The sequence below is a fragment of the Octodon degus genome, unplaced genomic scaffold, assembly GCF_000260255.1.
Source record: "Octodon degus isolate 3935 unplaced genomic scaffold, OctDeg1.0 scaffold00002, whole genome shotgun sequence".
NCBI lineage: Eukaryota > Metazoa > Chordata > Mammalia > Rodentia > Octodontidae > Octodon > Octodon degus.
Genome location: NW_004524578.1, coordinates 27809256 through 27827603, shown reverse-complemented (window position 1 = coordinate 27827603; position 18348 = coordinate 27809256). Strand labels below are relative to the sequence as shown.

Genomic DNA, 18348 nt, shown 5'->3' with positions numbered 1-18348 from the left:
ATTTATTTATTTGTGTGTGTGTGTGTGTGGCCAGCTCAGCCCACCAGGGGGCGGGGCTGGCTGGCATGTGGTGCTGGGGGATTGAACCATGGTCCCTCTGCTTTGGCCAAGCTTGTTCTAAGTAGGTGCTTTAGACCACTGAGCCATCTCACCAGCCCTGTCTTTTTCTTTCTAATGTGAAAAAGATGCTATTTAATTTTGTTCTTCCAGAGCTAATTTTTTGTATATGTATGCTTTAATGATTTTTTTTGCTTTACAGTAAGCTTTGGACAATTTCATTTTTGTGTATCTTGGTATGATTTTATTCAAATTTCTTGTGCAAAAGGTTCATTTTTCTTGGAAATATGCTATAATTTCAATTAAATTCAGAAATTTTAAACTTTTAAATATTTATTGCCTACCCCTTTCTACTTTGAGAATTCTAATTATATGAATATAAGTTTCTTGATTTTGGCACAGAGTGAACTATTATATGACTGATGTGTAAATTCTTCATTTTTACTTTGGACAATTTTTACTGTTATATTTATTTAAGTTTATAAATTATTTACAATGTGCCATCTATTATTAATCTCATGTATTCATCTCAGAAATAGTTCTTTAAAATTCAAAAAAATACTGCACAAATATATTGAATAAATTTTTAAAAAGGGGGGGGGAGATCCAGGAAAAAAAAGTACCCTTCTGGTCACAACCATAGTGGCCTGTCTTTTTTTTTTGGGGGGGTATGTGTTTTAGGGAAGGGTCTACAGGATGTTCAGGGTCTCACTACTAGATCAGACTCATAGTGATCCACCTGTTTACAGTCTCCCAAGAGCTGGGATTACAGGCACACTAGCATGCCCAGTCTCAAGTGTGCCCCAGGGATCGAATCCCTGGCCCCTGCACCGGCTTGGAGGCACTTTAATCTATTGAGCTATTTGGCCAGCCCGTTGGCCTGTCTCTTCTGACCTGGCCCCACTTCCAAATATGAGATTTAGGGATGTTTATATCAAAACTATAACCCCAACTGTTTTGTTTTGTGTGTGTGTGTTTTTTAAAGCTGTATCTTCATATAAAGTACATATTTGTTTTATATTCAAAGCAATAGTCTTTAAATTATTTTGATGAAAGTAAGAGATTATTATCTATGTGTAGTGGTGCATGCCTATAATCCTAGTATTGTGGAAGACTGTGGCAGAAGGATTGCAAATTTCAGCCAAGCCTGGGCAACTTAGAGTAAATAAGATCCTGTTTCAGAAACTTAAAAAAGACCTAAGAACGTAGCTTAGGGGCCAGGCAGATAGCTCAGTAGAATAAGTGCTCGCCTGGAAAGCTCAAGGGCCTGAGTTCAATCTCCAGTTCCGTAAAAAAAAAAATAGTAGTCTTGAGACAGTTTCCATATGCAGTTCAGGCTTTCCTTGAACCCCTTATGTTGCCCTGGCTGGCCTTGAACTTGCACCAATCCTACCTCAGCCTCCCAAGTGCTGAGGTTATAGGCATGACCTATCATGCCGGGTTAGAGAGGGATACTTTTTTTTTCTTTTTGAGACAGGGTCTCCTTATGCAGCTCAAGCTCACCTTAAGCTCACTCTATAGCCCAGGCTGGTCTTGAACTCCAAATGATCCTCCTGCCTCTGCCTCCCGAGTGCTAGGATTACAATTGTAAGCCACTAGGGCTGCCTGAGAGAGGGATGCTTTTTTTTGTGGCCGGCTCAGCCCACCCTGGAGGTGAGGCTGGTGCAGGATGTGGTGGTGGGGATCGACCTGTGGTCCCTGTGTGCCTGCCTAAACTTGCCTAAGCAGGCACTTTAGACCACTGAGCTATCTCTGGTCCTTGAGGGATGCTTTTAACTCCTGAATCTTAGCTTCCCCCGACCCCAGTAAAGTTCCTGTTCCTAATATAGTTTACCTTTTTCTTTTCCCCTTGTAGTGGACATTTGGGAGCAATAAAAACAAGAAGAAAGGAAAAGCCAGAAAAATTGAGAAGAAAGGAGCCATGAAGAAGCAAGCCAACAAAACTGCCTCCTCAGGCAGTTCAGACAAAGACAGTTCAGCCGAAAGCTCAGCCCCTGAGGAAGGTGAGCTGAGCACCCATACTGGGGAAGGGGGAGGATGTATGAGCCCACACCTGTCGGATTGGAGAAGCAGAGGCAGGATGGGGAGGAAAAGGGCCCACATTTCAGCCTGATCTCAGCCACAGAGAAGGGAGATCCTTAGCTTTGCCAATGTTCTTGGATTCTTTGAGGCTCTGAATAAAAGGAGAAAAATATATACAGTTCAGAAGGTTTGTTGAGACCTCTGCAGCCCACCGATGAAACTGTGAGGATGCCATGCATTTGTCTCCATTTGCTTTATCCTGAAGACCTCTGCCACCTCCACTTTGCTACATTACACACTCTCTGGTTATGGAGGGAAATCCTTGAGTCAAATATAAAACTCAGGAGAAAATCTTCTTTTATTAACAGATTCCAGAATATTTTGTTAATACTAGTTTGACAACTGAACTTGCTTCAGAACTACATTGATAGGCAAATTTCCTTGAAACATAAGTCTTACTATAAACTTGTCTGATATAAAATTGGCCTAACCTGGTTTTAAGCCTATGCTTAGGAATATTTGCTCAAATTGAGTCTAGCATGAACTCGTAGCAAATTGCTGATAAAATTTAATACTAAATAATAATATATATTGGGGCCAGGGAGATGGCTCAGTAAGGGCCTGAATTCAATCCCTGGTTCCGTCAAAAAATGAAAAATTAAATTAAAATAAAATAAACAATAGTAATATATATTGTCTTTATATGTCACTCCTTGTCTTTTCAATACCCAGAGTCATATGGTGGCACAGGCCTATAATCCTCGAGAGGTTGAGGCAGGGAGATCATTGTTAGTTTGATGCCAGCCTGAGCTACAAAGTGAGCTCAAGGCCAACCTGAACTGCATAGCAAGACCCTGTCTCAAAAGACAAAAAAAAGTCTCAGAGCCATTAGGAAATCACTAATTAGGAATTCAGTCCAGGTTAGCAGAGGTACATCACCATACCTGGTTTGATCATCCTTTGTCTTACATGCTATTGAATTTCTGAAGAGCATAAGCCTATAAAATTGTCTTAACAGAATTTGGTGAAATAGTAATAAAAATATTTCTTATCTGAATAGTAACCACCATGTTTCTAATGAGTTATTATTATTATTTTATTTATTTATTTATTTATTTGTTTGTTTGTTTGTTTTGCGGAACTGGGGATTGAACTCAGGCCTAAGGGCTTATTCTATTGAGCCATCTCCCCAGCCCCTCTAATGAATTATTGAAGTGTGGCTAGTGCAACTGAGAAAATGAGTTTTAAATATTAACTTTTAGCTAATTTAAGTTGAAATAAGTTATCAAAGGTCCTACTTTTTTTTTTTTTTTTTTTTTGGCGGAACTGGGGATTGAACTCAGGCCCTTGCGCTTGCCAGGGAAGTGCTTATTCCACTGAGCCATCTCCCAGGCCCCAACAATTTGACTTGACTGATCTTTCAAGAAATAATTCAGACTCATTGAATAATTAGACCTATTAAAACATTGATTAAGGGCTGGGGAGATGGCTCGGTGAGGGCCTGAGTTCAATCCCCGGTTCCACCAAAAAAAAAATTTTTTTTTTATTAAAAAAATACTAATGCATATAATAGAAAAAATTATAGGGTTAGATAAATGAGCTTTTGTCAGGCATCATGGCAATAGATGATGCACATCAGAGTGATGACTGAAAACCATCAGATGCTGTAGTGGGGATCAAGGTGTTCTTAAGTCTATAAGCATCTCCCATGCATACTGATGTGCAAGGGGAAAAGCGACTGAACAAAGAGGTCTGGAAATGCCATTTTAATGAAGCCACACATTAGTGTCACCAGTAATGGGACAAATCCATCAAGAAGATGTTAGGTGCTTCTTGACATGATACATGGAAAAGGACACAATCACTTATAGAATGTTTGTATCGAAAATTCATAACCTGAATTATTTGTTGACAGATTAGCCAAGCCAAATTGTAGGAACTTTGATAACTTCTTTCAACTTAAATTAGCTAAAAGTTAATATTTAAAATTCATTTTCTCAGTTGCATTAGCCACACTTTAATAATTCATTAGAAACATGGTGGATACTATTCAGATAAGAAATATTTTTATTGCTATCTCACCAAATTCTTTTAGACAATTTTATAGGCTTATGCTCTTCAGAAATTCAATGGCATGTAAGGCAAAGGATGATCAAGCCAGGTGTGATGATGTACCCCTGCTAACCTGGAAACTGAGGCAGAAAGATTACTTGAATCCTGAAATTTGAGGCTAGTTTGAGTAACATAGCCTGAGACCTTGTCTTATAAAAGAAACCAGTTAGGGCCAGGTGTGGTACACACCTGTAACTATAGCACTCTAGGAGGCTGACGCAGGAGGATCACAAATTAATTCGCAGCCTGGGCAACTTAGTGATTTAGTGAGAAGTGAGACCCTGTCTCAAAAAATAACCCAGGCATGGTGGTGCATACCTGTAGTATTTACGAGGATGAGGCAGGAACAAGGCCAGCCTGAACATGGATGGATGGATGGATAGATGGATATATATGGGGGTATAGCTGAATCTGAAGGCTCTGGACTCAACTTGCAGTATTGGGGAAAAGATAGGAGGGAAGGAAGGCAGGCAGACTGGCTCAATATAACGGCACACACTTGTAGTATAAACTACTGGAGCCTGAGGCTCGACCATTGCTTCAGTTCAAGGCCAGCCTGGACAATTTGACAAAAGTGACTATTAAGGATATTAAAACACGTCGGGTGTGATAGCACATGCCTGTAATCCCAGTACTCAGGAAGCTGAGGCAAGAGGAGTATTTCGACTTTGAGACCAGCCTGGGCTACAAAGTGAGTTCAAAGCCAGCCTGGACTGCATAGTGAGACCCTGTCTCAAAAAGACAGCACTGATAAATATATTAGACCAGTTACCAGTGTGCAGTGCTGGCCCCGCCACACCTGTAATCCCAGTGCTTGGGAGGCTGAAAAAAGGAGGACCACTCCGAGTCCCATCTGTGTAGCGAGACTTTGTAGACCCTGTACTAACTGCATTAAAAAAATAAATAAATAAATAAAATAGTGAAATTTGAATATAGGCCATATGTTAGATAATAGATTTTTTTTTTTTGAACCAGGGATTGAACTCAGACCCTTGCACTTGCCAGGGAAGCGCTTATTCTACTGAGCCATCTCCCCAGCCCCAGTGGAAATGTATTGATGCTGAGTTTACTAATTTGCTAATTGTAGTTGGTTACACATTTAGGGATGAAAAGTCTTGACCACTTCAACTTTCAGTTTGGCCATATACGTAAAGAAGGATAAACCTGAGACATTTCTAGCTAAATTTCTAGCTAATTTCTAGTTTGAGACCATACTCTTAAGTGAAATAAATTGGACACACATGTGTAAATGCCACATTATTTCTCTGGTGTGAGAAACTGAAAGTGTAAATAAGGACCAAAATGTATAATAGAAAAAAAAATGTGTAATAGATATTGGGAAATGGAAAGAAAATGTTCAATTTGGCAACATAACTGTCGTAGTCATTTTCTTATCACTGGGACACACTACCCAGCACTCACAGTTTAAAGGAGAAAAGGGTTATTTTGGCTCACAGTTTCAGAAGTTTCAGGCTGTGGTTAGCAAACTCAAATGCATAAGTGACATGCATTTAGTAGAAAGTCCTGTGTGGAAGAAAGTCCTGCATAGGAGAGGGCTGCTCATGTCTTGGTGGCCAGGAAGCAGGAAGAGAAAGGAAGTGGAGCTGCAGATGAGAATGTACCTTTCCAGGTCTCACCATGTCCTAATAGCAAGGTAGCTACAGCGTCCCATGATCCAGTCACCTTCCTAAAGCCCCACCTCTGAACACGAGACTGGGGAGGAGGCATCCAAATAAACCATAACAGCAGTAAGTAATAAAAACTGTGCAAGTATTCTGTAGGTAAGATAAGAGAAAGTAAAATAGCAGTTCAAAGGAGTGAATCTGAATAACGAATGCTTGAATGGCCCAGTGGTAGGTTGCAAGAAGAAAAAAGAATGCAGAGTAGTCATGCCATTCTTGTTTTCTCTAGTTCTATTTTTTTTTTCCTCTGAATAAAAATAATTAAAAAAAACAATCTGATTTCTTAACCTCAGGCAGAACTTTCCTGATATGTCTGCATTTACAAAGGCACTAGCAGTTAGCTGGCTTGTTCCAGGAGAATTGAGGCAGCTCTGTGCCACTCAACTTGGAACAGCCAGGGGCAGTGCTGCCAGCATGAGGGACCCTGGAGCATTGTATGACCTGTGCTGGGCCTTTGTTTCAGGTGAAGTGTCAGATTCTGACAGCAACAGCTCCTCGTCCAGCTCGGATTCTGACTCCTCCTCAGAAGATGAAGAGTTCCACGATGGCTATGGTGAGGACCTCATGGGCGATGAGGAGGACAGGGCCCGTCTGGAACAGATGACAGAGAAGGAGCGAGAGCAAGAGCTGTTCAATCGCATAGAGAAGAGGGAGGTGTTGAAGAGAAGGTACAGTGGAGTTGCCCGTGCTTGTGCTTCCCTTGTGTTCATGACCAACCTGTCCTGATAGGTCCAGCAGCATGAAGCTTTTTCAACTTTGCACTGATGTAAAAGTATAGACTATTTTCATTCAGTAAATTATATGAGATGAATGTGCTCTTTTGCATACATTGGAGCATGTTTAAGCCAGGTAAGACTACAGATGATGTTTCACTTGTGTGTTAAATGAGCTCTCAGCTTATGACATTTCTGACTTTCAGTGGAAATAGTGAAATACAACCACATAAGTTTCAGGGATGTCATGTATTCCCTGGGAAACATCTATATCTGGACACTGGGTCGGGGGAGATAGTTCAGTGGTCTAAGTGCCTGCCTGGCAAATGCAAGGTCAGAGTTCAATCCCTGGTACCACATGCTGTGCCGACACCAAAATCAGGTTTGGTGGTGCATGCTTATAATCCCAGTGCTGGAGAGGCTGAGACAGGAAGATCACTATGGCCTGAACAGTATAGCAAGACCCTGTGTAAAAAAAAAAAAAAAATTAATTAAAATTTAAAAAATAAAAAATAGGGGCCAGGGAGATAGCTCAGTAGAATAAGCGCTTCCCTGGCAAGCGCAGAGGCCTGAGTTCAATCCCCGGTTCCACCAAAAAAAAAAAAAATAATAATTTAAAAAAATAATAGTAATATATGGGCATTGGCATTTGGAAATGGGAGTGTTAACTTCTTTTTTTTTTTTTTTTTTTTTTTTTTTTTTTTTGCGGAACCAGGGACTGAACTCAGGCCCTTGCACTTGCCAGGAAAGTGCTTATTCCACTGAGCCATGTCCCTGACGCTGGGAGTGTTAATTTACTCTGACACTTTTGTTTTTCTTTTTGGCAGAGTCAGGGATTGAACTCAGGCTCTTCCAGTTGCCGGGCAAGCGTTATTCTACTGAGCCATCTCCCTGGCCCCAGGAGTGTTAATTTATGTTGGGGGTCAAATTTGTTGTTTTCTCAGTGTTGATCCGCTTCACTAGTTTGTGTTTTCCATAAGGTTTAATTGCTAAGACATTTACATATGTTATTTAATCTTTACAACAGCCTTATAAAATGGATTACACTTTGTTAGGAGGCAGAAAATTGACTGAAAGACATTGAATAACTAAAGAGGAAGCTCCAATGGGGGGGGTGGAGATTTTATTATATGTGTGTCATGTTTGCTGTTCTATTCCTGCTACCTAAAACAGTACTGGCACATAGATAAGCATGGAAGATTTGTTGAAAAAAAGAAAGAGCTGGGTATGGTAGTACATGCATGCCTGTGACCCTAGCATTCAGGAGGCTGAGCAGGAGAAATGCCATGAGTTCAAAGCCAGCTTGAACTACAAGGTGAGATCCTGTCTAAAAAATTTTTTCTTTTTCTTTTCTTTTTTTGATTTTTTGTTTTTGTTTTTTTTTTTTTTTTTTTTTTTTTTTTTTTTTTGCAGTACCAGGGATTGAACTCGGTACCCTGTGCTTGCCAGGCAAGCACTTATTCTACTGAGCTATATCCCCAGCCCTAAAAAAATATTTATATTTCTCCAAGGCTTTTGATGTGAGCTTTTTATTTTGTTTTTGATTGTGGCATTAAGCATTAAACCCAGGACTTTTCCACTGAGCTACATCCTCAGCCCTTTTTTCCTATATTGTTTTGAGACAGAGTCTACCTAAGATGCCCAGTCTGGGCTTGAACCTGAGATTCTTCTGCCTCAGGCTCCGAAGGAGCTGGAATTACAGGCATGTATCACCATGCCCCCAGTTTAAGGTTATTTAGCTGGTGAATAGCAGAACCTAACCTCAAACTTGGGACCATTTGACTGTAAAGTACATTACAGCATATTTCCTACTTCCTATTATTTTATTTATTCTGTATCAAGTACAGTGGTACTCCAGTTTGCAAACTTAATTTGTTTTATGATTTTGAGGAAGACTGCTGTGTTTCTGTGGGAAGGATGAAGTGCTTGTGTTTGTCACCTGATGCAAAGTTTGCAAACAGAAGCAAAATTTTACTGAACACCTTTATTTGGGAACCAAATTGTTTGCAAACAGAAGCATTCATGACCTAAGGTATTACTGTACTACAAGCAACACTTTTTTGTTTTTTTAAGCAGTATTCTTAAGGGAATGCAAAGGTTTTAGGGGGTTTTTGGTCTTAATAAAATCACTACATGGGGCCAGGGAGATGGCTTAGTGGAATAAACGCTTCCCTGGCAAGCTCAAGGGCCTGAGTTCAATCCCTGGTTCCACCAAAAAAAAAAAAAAAAAAGACTATAAACTTTTGGGGCCAAGGACATAGCTCAGTAGAATAAGCACTTGCCTGGTAAGCACAAGGGCCTGAGTTCAATCCCGGGTTCCACCAAAAAAGAAATCACTACATGATTTGATTTCTCCTGAGCAAGAAGGGGTAAGATTATCAGGATTTTAGAATTTAAATCTAGTAATTATTGAAAGTAATATGTTAACTCATCAACTGCTATATAAAAATTAAATGAATAAATGGTTTGGTTTCATATTTTTCATAAGATTTAAGAGCTGGAGTTTCTCATTCTGTACACATTAGAGATTTGATTATACTTCTAAGAATGACTTGTATGTTTTTAAAACATTGTTAAACTTTTTCTGATCATAAAAAACTGCTTCTGTTTTCTGAACTTTTGCCAATTTTAAGTGGCAAAAGCTATTCCTTAGCTCCTAACAGAATTTCAAGGGCTAGCGAGATAGCTCAGTAGACCAAGTCCCTGCTTAGGCAAGCACAAGGACTAGGGTTGATCCTGGCACCTCATACCACACCAGCCCCACTTCTGGGCATGCTGAGCCACCGAGACTGGGTGTGGTGTGCCTGCCTGTAATCCCAGTGTTGGGGAGGCTGAAAACAGGAGGATCACTACGAGTCCAAGCTGCATAGTGAGACCCTGTACCGAATACATTAAAAACAAAAGCACAAACAAAAAACATAAACTTGGCTTTTGTCTTGGGAAAATAGAGTACAGAGACCTGGGGTTCTTCCCTGTCTGCTTAGTGTCATGAAAAGCTACACAGAACACTTTCTTTGGCAGCAGTCAATTCTGTCTCGTTGGGGAATTTATTCCTTGTGGAAATCCTACTAAAAGGGTGAGTTACCTTAGGCACGAATGTCTGGCTTTCAGTCAGTAGACATTTGTTTTGAGCATGAATGCTCCCAAGGTTACCTGTGCTGGAAGAAACAGGACTGAAGAAACTGCACTGCAGTTGCCAGGTGCTTAGGGGTAACTTGTGGAGTGTGTGTGCTCTTGAACTATGGAGAGCACAACAGAAGGCTGTCATGTGTGGTCAGTGGGGTCCCCTGGCAAAATCATAGTGCAACTTGAGTAATAAGTGGCTTTTCTCAAATTTGGGGGGTTGTATGCACATTTTGTTTTAGCCATAATGGGGGCCTGCTCATTAGTTCAGATGTTTAAGTGCCTGCTGAAACAAAGCAGTCAGTCTCAGGATGCTGTGATTCTATCCTCTCATCCTCAAGCAAAACCAGACCTGCCCTGAAGGCATCCTGAACACCCCCTACAAAAAAAAACAAAAAAAAAAAATCCTTCTGTTTTAGCCATGCTGGGGATTGAATTCAGAATCATGCCTGCCACCAAGTGCTGTACCACGGAGCTGTGTCCCTAGCCTGAATTTTTAAATTTCCCACCTTACATGAAATCAGCTCCTTGATTCACGCAGATTTGGTGACTACAGGGATGTTTAGAGTGATGAGAATTAAAGCAGGTTTCTTCAGGGCAGTACATTATAGTGGGTCAGAATTTCCTCCATGTTCATTTGTTTTTTGAGACAGAGTCTAATTATGCAGTTTAGGCTGGCTTTGAACTCAGTGTGTAGCTAAAGGTGCCCTCAATCTCACAGTGATCCTCCTGCCTCAGTCTCCCAAGTGCTGGGATTATAGGTGTGCAACACCATGCCTGATATTTTTTTCCGTGCATTTGTGCTGTACTAGGAATTGAACTTAAAATTAAGCCTTCTCCTTTATCAACCCTTTTTTCATTTTTTATTTTGAAACAGGATCTTGCTAAGTTGTTTGATCTGGCTTGAACTTTTGATTTTCCTCCTTTTATCCCCCACAATGCTGGGATAACAGGTCACTACACCTGGTTTACCCATCTTTTTTACTTTATGATGGTCTTTGTAGGGATCTCATTTAATCTCTGCGTGTATCCACCCATTAACACCTCACTTTCTAACCAGTTGCACAGGATCAAGGTGACATTTTCAGGAGCTAGATTTGTGGAGAGAGCAGCAGCATACAGAGTAGCTTGATTGTGGGAAAGAAACTGACATCTTAGGGTTGGAGGTGGAGGTGAGTAGTAGTGCTTGCCTAGCATATGCAAGGATCTAGATTTGATATCTAGCACTATAAAAAGAAAAAAGAAAAAACAGCCCTTGTTTTTGTTTTTGTTTTTTTTTTAAACTTTATTTATTTATTTTTTTTTTATTTATTTGAGAGAGAGAGAGAGTGTGTGTGTGTGTGTGTGGCCAGCTCAGCCCACCAGGGGGCGGGGCTGGCTGGCATGTGGTGCTGGGGGATTGAACCGCGGTCCCTGATGCTTTAGCCAAGCTTGTTCTAAGTAGGTGCCTTAGACCACTGAGCCATCTCTCCAGCCCCTAGCCCTTGTTTTTAATCAGAAGGTCTAGGTCAGTGGTGGTGAACCTGTGGTACACATGCTGCAGCAGGCTATTTATAACTCTGAAAGCTCTAGAAGGTTTGCCATAACTGGTCTATGTGTTTCAGAGTTATGCCCACTGACTAGGTGAGCTAAATAAATCACATACTTCCTCTGACCTCAGCTTTCTCCTCAGGGATAATTGTCTTTTCTTTAATTTTGGTGGGCGGGGTGTTGAGACAGGGACTTACTATGTATTTCAGGCTGGTCTTGAACTCATTGTGTATCCCAGGTTAGCCTTAAACTCATGGCAATCCCCCTTTTCAGCCTCCCTAAGTGTTGGGATTACAGGCAGTGCTATCACACTGGGCCTTAGTAACTTTTTGAAAAGGAGCTAAAGTTATAATAGTCTCCCCAGCTCACATTATAAGTGTACATTAACAGCCTTATTAGTGAGTGAAAAGTACATAACAAAAATGTTGAGAATATAATACAATATTTAAGAACTAAATACAAGCTGGGAATGATGACACATCATGCCTGTAATCTCAGCACTCTAGGAGGCAGAGGCAGGAGGATCACAAATTCAAGTATGGCCTAGGAGATGTAGTGAGACCCTATCTTAAAATTAGAAATAAAAAAAGGTGGATATACGAGCCCCTGGGTTCAATCCCCAGTACCACAAAAGGGGAGCAGGGGCTAAGTTTTAAAATTGCCAAGGTTGGGGCTGGGGAAATAGCTCAGTGGAATAAGTGCTTGCCTGGCAAGCTCAAGGTTCTGAGTTCAATCCCTGGTACCACCAAAAAAAAAAAAAAAAAAAAAAAAAAAAAAAAAAAAAAAAAAATGCCAACATTATTTCAGAATGCTAGGGTATGGTGAGATTTTATTACATTCCTTTATTATATAATTTTTTTCAATTATTTATTTATTTATTTGGTACAAGGTCTCACTACACAGCTCAGACCTGTAGTGATCCTCCTGTCTCAGCCTCCACAGTGCTGGGATTATAGGCATGTACCACTATGTCCAGTTTTAGTGGCCAGAGTGGCAATCAGGCTGGCACAGCATGTGGTACCGGGGATCAAACCAGGGTCCTTGCACTTGCCAGGCAGGCGCTTACACTGCCGAGCTATTTCTCCATCCCTCTGTAGAGCTTCTTAAGTTCACAAGTAATTGTTTTCATTTCATAAAAGCATGGGTTTCGTTTGGGCAGTTAAGAGGATAGTGTGTCTGCACACATGTGCTGGTTGTACCATTTTCCTCATGAAGAAAGGTGGGAAATAGTGTTTTTCAAATACAGCGTGGGCTGGGGATGCTACTAAGCGTTAGAGCACCTGGCCTAGCGTGTTCAAGCCCTTGTATCAGCTCCTAGCTTCCAAAGGAAAATTCTTTCCCTGGGCACCTTGAGACTGTGACATTGTCTTTTTAATGGGACATTCTTGGAGTTAGTTTGGCTTCCTAAATTCATCCAGGAAGGCTGGTGAGATGGCTCAGTGGTCTAAAGCACCTACTTAGAACAAGCTTAGCAAAGCACAGAGACTGCGGTTCAATCCCCCAGCACCACATGCCAGCCAGCCCTGCCCCCCGGTGGGCTGAGCTGGCCACACACACACACAAATAAATAAAAATAAAAATAAATAAATAAATAAATAAATAAATAAATAAATAAATTCATCCAGGAATCTATGGCCATACTGCCCTGAACGCACCCGATCTCAAAAATTCATCCAAGAATAAACCACTTCTGGTACATGAAAGTTGCAGGAGATCTGGTATTTGAAGATATACACAGCTTGAAGGAATGGAAGCAAATAAATGTTAAATATTTATATGTATGCAAGATAGTTAAGTTAGTTATACTACCAATTTCTCTTAGCTCATGGAAAAGAAAGATTTGTGCTAATATTCTCTGACAATTAAATGCCTTTATCTTGTACTCTGAGTAACTAATTTAAAAATAATATACAATATATTAACCATTGTTACATTCCTATTATCATGTTTAAAATTGTTTTTACTTAAAAAAAAAATGATACATATAGCTGTACCCTGAATATCTTCTCCCATTTGACAGTTATTCAGCTTTGTACTTTCAAGTGCTTTTGTCATACTTGTATTCAGTGGTTTATTTTATTTTATTGCTTTGAAAAAAACCAAACAAATGTTTTAACCAGGTTTGAAATCAAGAAAAAACTAAAAACGGCCAAAAAGAAAGAAAAGAAAGAAAAAAAGAAAAAGCAAGAAGAGGAGCAGGAAAAGAAAAAGCTGACACAGATTCAAGAATCTCAGGTAGACCTCCCCTAAAAAAATTAATTTGGGAAAAAAAAAAGAAATCTCCCCTAAGACTCCTAGGTAGGAGTCAGTGGTCCTCACTATCCAAGAAGTCCAGTATGTGTGCGTGTGTGTGAGTTAGCCTCAGCCACTGGTGTGGGGCTGCTCCTCTCCTTAGGATGCCTGCGTGCAGGTCTGCATTTCACCAGAAACTCACTCAAGCGTGAGTGGCCCTTGAAGGAGTGTTACAGACCCTTCTGTCCCAGCTTCCCAGGTTAGCTGGGATATTTCCCCAAATGTATGTCATCTAGACTTTGTATAAAGATAGCTGAGAAAATTAGTCATCGCTGCTTTCAAAATGAAATAGTAGCAAGTATTAGAATCTAATATAGGTTTTCTTCCAGAAAAACTTCATTGGGACAATTCTTATTTTTTATTAAAATTTACTTGATATGGGATCTTGCTATATAGTTCAGATTCGTAGTGATCCTCCTGTCTCAGCCTCCCCAGCATTAGGATTATAGGTGTGCACCAGCATGCTCAGTTCAGGGCCAGTCTCAGTAGGGCTGGCATGGCCAGCACAGCATGCAGTACTAGGGGGTCGAATTCCGGTCTTTGTACTTGCCAGGCAGGCCCTTAGAACACATACCCAGCGCTTTTGGGACAGTTCTTAAACTTGTTGCATACCTGTAATCCTGGCATGCAGGAGGCTGAGGCAGGAGGATCACTGCCAGTTTGAGGCCAGCCTGTGCTACATAGTGAATTCAAGGCCAGTCTGAGCTACTTACTTAGTGAGACCCAGTCACACACACACACAAAAGAAAAATTAGAAATAGAAATAAAAAGTAAGGGCCTGCTAAATAGCTCAGTGGATTAAAGAGCCTGCTTAGGCAAGTTCAGGGACTGGGGTTCGATCCCTGGCACCACAAACTATACTGGCCCGCCCCCGGGGTGCACTGAGTTTGCCACGAGACCTGACGTGGTGGCGCACTCCCCCAGTGCTTGGGAGGCTAAAAACAATAGGATCACTAAGAGTCCGATCTGTGTAGTGAGACCCTGTAGACCCTGTGAACTACAGAGAGAGAAGAGAAGTAAACTTATTAGGTAGATAAACTGGGCTCATTTTACTGTTGTACCCTCTTTGTCCACAAGGAGGTGTCTTCTCCTCTTCCACATGTTTGAAGTTTCTGCAGCCCATAGACTTGGCGGACTGAGTGTTGAGTGTAGTTGGATGTTATTTTGTCCTTTCCTGTAAGTAAAAAGGCCACCCTACTTCTCATTTTTCCCAGGTAACATCCCACAATAAGGAACGGCGTTCCAAGCGGGATGAGAAACTAGATAAGAAATCCCAAGCCATGGAGGAGCTGAAAGCAGAGCGAGAAAAAAGAAAGAATAGGACAGGTAAGTGGAGAGCTGTCACAGCAGTGGTGTTCATGATTATGGGATTTTACTTTCTGGTGCCCATCTTTATTTTTCCCCCTTTTTAGCTGTTTATAATAGAAAATTCCAAACACATGGAGAGAATAGTGCATTGAACCTCCACATTCCTTTGCTTTCTACACTAAGCCTCAGCCGGTTTTGTCAAATTTGTGACTCCCTCTTCCATCACAGCAGTTTTTAGGAGCTTCTTTGTTCTGTTTTTGTGGCACTGGGCATTGAAGCCAGGATCTTCTGCATGCTAAGCAAGCACTGTACCACTGAGCTACATCTCATCACATTAATTTTAAGTGTCTATGATACTAATAATTAAACCAGGGAATGCTGAGCTGCACTCCCAGTCCATTTATTTATTTATTTATCTATCTATCTATCTATCTATCTTTATTTATTTATTTATTTATTTATTTATTTATTTTGGCTGCCTCAAGATGCCTTTAGGGCATTTCCCGTTTGGCAGGAGTATCTGGGTTTGAACCACAGCATCCTGAGCCTGAATGCTTTGTTTAAGCAGGCACTTAAGCCACTGAGCTAATTGTCAGGCTTTTCTTTTCTTCTTTCTTTCTTTCTTTCTTTCTTTCTTTCTTTCTTTCTTTCTTTCCTTCCTTCCTTCCTTCCTTCCTTCCTTCCTTCCTTCCTTCCTCCAAATGCCTTCAGAGAAGGTTTGGCTGGCTTGCGTTGTGGGGATCGAACCACAGCAACCTGAGTCTGACTGCTTTGTTGAAGCAGCCACTTAAAGAACTGAGCTAAGGGGCAGGCCCCCCCCCCTTTTTAATTTTTACATAGGATCTCATTAAATTGTTCCAGCTGGTCTTCAACCTCCTATTCTCCTGTTTCATCTCCTGATTAGCTAGTGTTGACAAGAGCATGTCACTATATATATCTAGCCTTTCAAAATATTTTGAAGTAAATCTCTGCATCATCATATTTCAGTGTGTGTTTCATAAATAAGGACTCTTGCGCCAGGCATGGTAGTGCACACCTGTAATTCCAACACTCCTGAGAGTGAAGGCTGAGGCATGAGGATTACAGCTAACCTGGCTAAATTGCCAGACCTAGGCAATTTAACAAGATGTGGTCCCAAAATAAAAAATACAACATAGGAATCTAGATGTGGTAGGGCACACCTGTAATCCCAGGACTCAAGAGGCTGAGGCAGAAGGATCACCATGTTTGAGGCCAGCTCAGTTTACATACCCAGACCCTATCTCAAATAAAACATAGGATCTGGGATGTAGTTCAGTGTAAAGGCCCTAATTGTTAAAAACAAGGATTCTGGAGTCTGGGCCTAAAGGTGCATGCCTGTAATCGCAGCACTGGGGAGGCTGAAAACAGGAGGATCACTCTTGAGTCCAAGCTGCATAGTGAGACCCTGTACCAAATACATAAAATGGAAAAAAAAAAAAAAAGGATTCTCATTTTAAACATAAAATATAGTAACAATGAGTCTCTTACTATAATAACATATCTAATCAGTGTTGCAGTTTTTCTATGATAATTTGATTATTTGAATCAGGATTTTAAGCCCACGTGTTGTTATTAATGTATTCCTTGAGTCACTTAATCTCTTAGTGTTTCTTCCCATCTCCACCCCCTCTGTAGCACATCTACCCATGGAATTAGAGATTTGTGTTATAGTTTTGCACATATACTAATTGTTTTTGTTGGTGGTATTGGATATGTTCTTCTGCTCTTGATTTTTTTTTTTTTATCAATTGGTATTTAGAACTTGAGAATTAGATTTGTTGTTTTTTTTTTTTTTGTTTTTTTGTTTTTTTTGTTTTTTCAGTTTTATGGCTCAGGAAAAAGTCTAATTTTAAGTGGTGGTATCTGTTTCCATCAGAAAATACATAACATGTGGTTGTCTCTCATTTGTGGTTATGCCAGCTCTGTTTCTTACCAGAATGATGTGAGGTAACAAACTACCCTGTTCCTCTTCACACACGTGCGCTTCATCTGGGGTTGTCTCTGTGTCTGCCCCATCTTCATATCATGGTAACAGCAGAATTATAAAAATGGAAAGCAGAAACACATAGTGCCTTTTAAGGTTTTAGACATAGAATTGTCACACTGTCACTGTGGAGCTTTGGAGAACTGGAACTACCAAGTCACATGGCAAAAACCCTGGTCACAGAGCCCTAAAGAAAAGGAAACAATAATATATTCTGTCCCATTAGTAATGCAGCCCTTGCTGACTATTATATAGATCATTTCATTCATTGGGAGTTGCAAAAATCTCAACACAACTTAAAGTAGGAAAAGTTTATTTTGCTCATGTTCCAATGGGTTTGCTTCATGGCCAGCCAGCCCCGTTGCTTCAGACCTGTGGTGAACAGAAGGCCATGATGAAAGCAAGCTGCATACCTCCTAAGACAGGGAGGCAGAGCGGATTTGTAAGAGAGCCAAGAAGGAGGGCTCAGGTATGGTATAGTCCCCAAGTTCACATGCCTGTGCTTAACTGATCTCCCAGCATCTCTCAAGCCAATCCAACAGGCAAGCAGATTAAACATCGTACTCTTTTGAAGGGTGGTGGATTGGTACTGGGGATCAAGCCTGTGCTCACACTGAGCTACATTCTCAGCCCGTCTTAAATCTATTTTTTATTTTAAGACAGGATTTCACTAAGTTGGCAAAGCAGATACTCTCTTTTTTATTTATTTATTTATTTTGTGTGTGGCCAGCTCAGCCCACCAGGGGGTGGGCGGGCTGGCATGTGGTGCTGGGGATTGAACCGTGGTCCCTGTGCTTTGCTTGGCTTAGCTTGTTCTAAGTAGGTGCTTTAGACCACTGAGTCATCTCACCAGCCCCAGATACTCTCTTTATAGTGTCCTATAACATATAATTTTTTTTTAATTTTGAAAAAGTACAAATTATCTTGTTTTCTAATTTTTTTTTAAACCTGTGCTTTCAGTATTGTGTCCAACAAATCATTTCCAAATCCAATGTCATGAAGGTTTTCTGTATGATTTCCTCTAAGAGTATTAGAGTTGAGCTCTAATATTTTGGTATTGCAACTGTTTTGGATTAATTTTTTATAGTGTAAGGTAAGGGCCAACTTCATTTTCTGCACCTTTTGCTGAAGACTGTCATTTGCCCATCCATGGTCTTAGTGTCCTTGTAAATAATCCACTGACTTCACATGCCAGGATTTATTTCTGGGCTGATTATTTTCATTTCTCAGGCCTATATCTTGCAATTTACTTTATTTTTATTTTTAGTTTTTTACTATTTTTTTAAAGTCCCTTTTTACAGTTTCTGTGTGTTTTATTTAGCTGTTGGGTTTTTTTGTTTTGTTATTGTTTGGTGGAACGGGGGATTAAACTCAGGCCCTTCCACTTTCCAGGCAAGTGCTTATTCTACTGAACCAACTCCCTGGCCCCTGTTTTTGTTTTAAAGGAGCAAGGTTTTTGGGGATTTTTTTAATTTTTTTTTTTTTTTTTTTTGGCGGAACCGGT

General features: G+C 40.5%; 1 protein-coding gene across 1 annotated transcript in view; it reads left to right on the top strand.

The window, feature by feature from the left end:
* Rtf1 (RTF1 homolog, Paf1/RNA polymerase II complex component) overlaps positions 1 to 18348 on the top strand; it is a 79318-nt gene that overhangs the window by 41918 nt on the left and 19052 nt on the right. Inside the window, exons 3-6 of the mRNA XM_004623393.2 lie at positions 1913 to 2060; positions 6337 to 6541; positions 13360 to 13474; positions 14746 to 14857. Of these exons, the coding sequence (XP_004623450.1) occupies positions 1913 to 2060; positions 6337 to 6541; positions 13360 to 13474; positions 14746 to 14857 (580 nt within the window). The remainder of the gene's footprint in view (positions 1 to 1912; positions 2061 to 6336; positions 6542 to 13359; positions 13475 to 14745; positions 14858 to 18348) is intronic.